Source organism: Glandiceps talaboti, chromosome 18 (assembly GCF_964340395.1).
Source record: "Glandiceps talaboti chromosome 18, keGlaTala1.1, whole genome shotgun sequence".
Taxonomy (NCBI): Eukaryota; Metazoa; Hemichordata; class Enteropneusta; family Spengelidae; genus Glandiceps; species Glandiceps talaboti.
This window is the reverse complement of record NC_135566.1, coordinates 18,852,501-18,857,002: the sequence shown is the minus strand read 5'-3', so window position 1 is coordinate 18,857,002 and position 4,502 is coordinate 18,852,501. Positions and strand designations below refer to the sequence as shown.

Below are 4,502 nucleotides of genomic sequence, written 5' to 3'. Positions count from 1 at the left end.
ATGACACCCTTTTCTACAATCAGTTAGTTGAATGACACACTCTGCACTGTAGAACCACTGGAATGACAGCCGCCACTCTATAAAATAAGTGGAATGACAGCATTTTCAATGCTTTAGAACTGGAATGACAGTATTTCTAGGTGGTAAACAGTGGAATGACACCCTTTTCTACATTCAGTTAGTTGAAAGGGGTGTCATTCCACTGTTTACCACCTAGAAATGCTGTCATTCCAGTTCTAAAGCATTGAAAATGCTGTCATTCCACTTATTTTATAGAGTGGCGGCTGTCATTCCAGTGGTTCTACAGTGCAGAGTGTGTCATTCAACTAACTGATTGTAGAAAAGGGTGTCATTCCACTGTTTACCACCTAGAAATGCTGTCATTCCAGTTCCAAAGCATTAAAAATGCTGTCATTCCACTTATTTTATAGAGTGGCGGCTGTCATTCCAGTGGTTCTACAGTGCAGAGTGTGTCATTCAACTAACTGAATGTAGAAAAGGGTGTCATTCCACTGTTTACCACCTAGAAATGCTGTCATTCCAGTTCTAAAGCATTGAAAATGCTGTCATTCCACTTATTTTATAGAGTGGCGGCTGTCATTCCACTGGTTTTACAGTGCAGAATTTGTCATTCAACTAACTGATTGTAGAAAAGGGTGTCATTCCACTGTTTACCACCTAGAAATGCTGTCATTCCAGTTCCAAAGCATTAAAAATGCTGTCATTCCACTTATTTTATAGAGTGGCGGCTGTCATTCCAGTGGTTCTACAGTGCAGAGGGTGTCATTCAACTAACTGAATGTAGAAAAGGGTGTCATTCCACTGTTTACCACCTAGAAATGCTGTCATTCCAGTTCCAAAGCATTAAAAATGCTGCCATTCCACTTATTTTATAGAGTGGCGGCTGTCATTCCACTGGTTTTACAGTGCAGAGTGTGTTATTCAACTAACTGATTGTAGAAAAGGGTGTCATTCCACTGTTTACCACCTAGAAATGCTGTCATTCCAGTTCCAAAGCATTAAAAATGCTGTCATTCCACTTATTTTATAGAGTGGCGGCTGTCATTCCACTGGTTTTAGAGAGCAGAGTGTGTCATGCAACTAAATGATTTTAGAAAAGGGTGTCATTCCACTGTTTACCACCTAGAAATGCTGTCATTCCAGTTCCAAAGCATTAAAAATGCTGTCATTCCACTTATTTTATAGAGTGGCGGCTGTCATTCCACTGGTTCTACAGTGCAGAGTGTGTCATTCAACTAACTGAATGTAGAAAAGGGTGTCATTCCACTGTTTACCACCTAGAAATGCTGTCATTCCAGTTCCAAAGCATTAAAAATGCTGTCATTCCACTTATTTTATAGAGTGGCGGCTGTCATTCCACTGGTTCTACAGTGCAGAGGGTGTCATTCAACTAACTGAATGTAGAAAAGGGTGTCATTCCACTGTTTACCACCTAGAAATGCTGTCATTCCAGTTCCAAAGCATTAAAAATGCTGTCATTCCACTTATTTTATAGAGTGGCGGCTGTCATTCCACTGGTTCTACAGTGCAGAGGGTGTCATTCAACTAACTGATTGTAGAAAAGGGTGTCATTCCACTGTTTACCACCTAGAAATGCTGTCATTCCAGTTCCAAAGCATTAAAAATGCTGTCATTCCACTTATTTTATAGAGTGGCGGCTGTCATTCCACTGGTTCTACAGTGCAGAGTGTGTCATTCAACTAACTGAATGTAGAAAAGGGTGTCATTCCACTGTTTACCACCTAGAAATGCTGTCATTCCAGTTCTAAAGCATTGAAAATGCTGTCATTCCACTTATTTTATAGAGTGGCGGCTGTCATTCCACTGGTTTTACAGTGCAGAGGGTGTCATTCAACTAACTGAATGTAGAAAAGGGTGTCATTCCACTGTTTACCACCTAGAAATGCTGTCATTCGTTTTCCGTCATTCAGGTTGTCATTCGTTTTAGGGTCACCCGTCGTTCCACTCTGGGATTCAACCGTTTTCATAGAGTGAGTTCTCATTCTATTCCCGTTGTCATTCGCTTATATGCTAGGGTCACCATGTTAAAAAGAGTTAATGATTAATGTTAATCGGAATGTACAAAATACGAATGTACACACACTACAAGGTAGTATTTTGACCTCAATGATCACAGGTGTGTTCATGGCGTCCATTGCTGTGATGTTTGATATCTCACCATTCTCACATTAATTTGTCCGTCTCCATTTGTCTGGCATGTCCCCAGCCGATCTAGGATCTGACGAAGCACCATGCAGATCACTGTCGAAGCACCCGAAGAGGACACACGGAGGTTTGTCACCGATACGTATACAAAATCGTCCCCGATATCAAAACGACAACAATGCTGGAAAAACCTCCTGATTCTTTGTATTGTCTTTACGCTGATTTTTACGTCGTTCAATGGCCTACAGAATCTACAGAGTACAATCAACCAGTCGGCTGGAGTTGGCGTCATCTCACTGAGTACGATCTATGTATGTTTTATCGTGTCGTGTTTACTAGCTCCAAATATCATCGACAAGCTTGGGACCAAATGGACGATAATTTACAGTATAATATTTTACGTTCTGTATGTGGCTGCCAATTTAGTCTACAGTGCCTGGATTTTGATTCCGGCGTCTGCTCTTCTCGGCCTGGCTGCAGGACCATTGTGGGAATCACAAAGATCATATTTGACGATCCTTGCTACAAGGTATTCTGAAGTCACTTCTCAATCAAGGGAGGGTGCAATTAGTTATTTCAATAGTATTTTCTACATGTTTTTCGTCTCTTCACAAATATGGGGTAACTTGATATCAATGTACATATTGTCCGGGGGTTCTAACTTTGACGTTTCAAATGATCCTGCATTTTGTGGAACGAATTACTGTCCAGGGAGTGAACTCCCCGGGGGTGCCTCTCCAATCGGAAATGACTACGAAACTGTGGACGCACTGTTAAGTGTGTATTTTGGAAGTACCGTCATTGGCTACATCATTCTTCGGTTTCTGTTGGATGACCTGCCAAAACAGTCCGGGTATGAGAAGAACGGAGCAAATGATGGAGCGCCATGTCTTCTCAGAGAACAGAGTTTCTACCTACTTGTACCCCTGATGATGTTTACGGGAGTCGAAATGGCTTTTATATCTGGAGATTTTACACAGGTAGGAGGAAATTAGAATATGATCAGTTTTTACATGGAAGCATATTTAATTTGAAGACTTGTCCATGGCATTCTATTTCTGCACAACAACTTGTTTAGGCCAATTAATATTAATATCTTGCCCGTTAATTGACTGCATCAGTGACTCCGTATCACCCATTCACTATTATCACAGGCACTCGAATAAATCTGTATGATTTTTTTTTAATTCGAGTGCCTGTAATTATTATAGTAAAAGTGCGTAGTGAGGTCACAGGCCGGGACTAAACCAGTAGACAGGCTAGCCAAGATTCGAGGTTTGAAAAGAAATACAGATTTAAATATGGAAGATAAGAAATTTGGATAGCTATATATACACCTTGTATGAAAATACACCGCACCCCCCTCCTGTAGTATAGTTAGTGGAGGTCGAAATGGCAAACATTCTCTCCACTCAGCCTATACTACGAATTCCAATTAGTATGTTTGGCCATGCCTCATTATCGTAACCATGAGGAAACATAAGCGCGAAGTTGACATAATAATAATAACATAATAACATAATAACATAATAACATAATAACATTTATGCATTATGAAACAATGAAGTTAAATATTTTGTCAATTCAATATTGTTTGATTCAATTTTATCTCCATTGTAGGCGTTCGTCACTTGTAGCCTCGGTGTCCACTATATAGGCTATATCATGTTAGCATACGGGGTCGTGCAAACGGTTTCTTCTTTCATCCTTGGTCGTATGATGGAATGTGTTGGTCGTTTTACACTCTTCGCATTGGGTGGAGTGTGTCATTTCGGTCTGTTGGCAGTAATGTCAATATGGGAACCAGAGATGGAAGATGTGAATTTGTTTATCACAGTGGCTGCGATGTGGGGACTTGGTGACGCTATCTGGTACACCCAAGTCAACTGTAAGTCATTTCAAGTAACTTTGGTTTTACCATAGGGTAAAGGACAAATAGTCAATTTTGTTCTCGTGATTTTCCGGATTTATAATATTATTTTCTCTAAATTTCAAATAAAGTTTTAAATATTGTTTCCTCTCACTCCCCCTTCCCTCTTTCTACTGTTACCACTGTCTTATCAGAATTTATCAGCTTTGCATAAATTAGCAGATGGCTAATCATAGAACAAACTCATGGGCTAATTGCCCAATTAACACATTGCAGCACTGAGTGTAAACATCTATTTATCCGACTAATGCCAGGACACGTGTACTGCATTAGTCTGATGAGTGAATGTTTACACTCACTGCCTAATACGTTTAATGTGGGCAAATAACTAGTGAGTTTGTCCTCCGATTAGCAAGCTACTAATTAATGCAAAACTGATAAGGCA

At 40.1% G+C, this 4,502-nt stretch overlaps 1 protein-coding gene across 1 annotated transcript in view; it reads left to right on the top strand.

Moving 5' to 3' along the window:
* Positions 1-2,273: 2,273 nt before the first annotated feature.
* LOC144449793 (protein unc-93 homolog A-like) overlaps positions 2,274-4,502 on the top strand; it is a 3,933-nt gene continuing 1,704 nt past the window's right edge. The window contains exons 1-2 of the mRNA XM_078140369.1: positions 2,274-3,167; positions 3,808-4,075. Coding sequence (XP_077996495.1) covers positions 2,274-3,167; positions 3,808-4,075 — 1,162 coding nt within the window. The remainder of the gene's footprint in view (positions 3,168-3,807; positions 4,076-4,502) is intronic.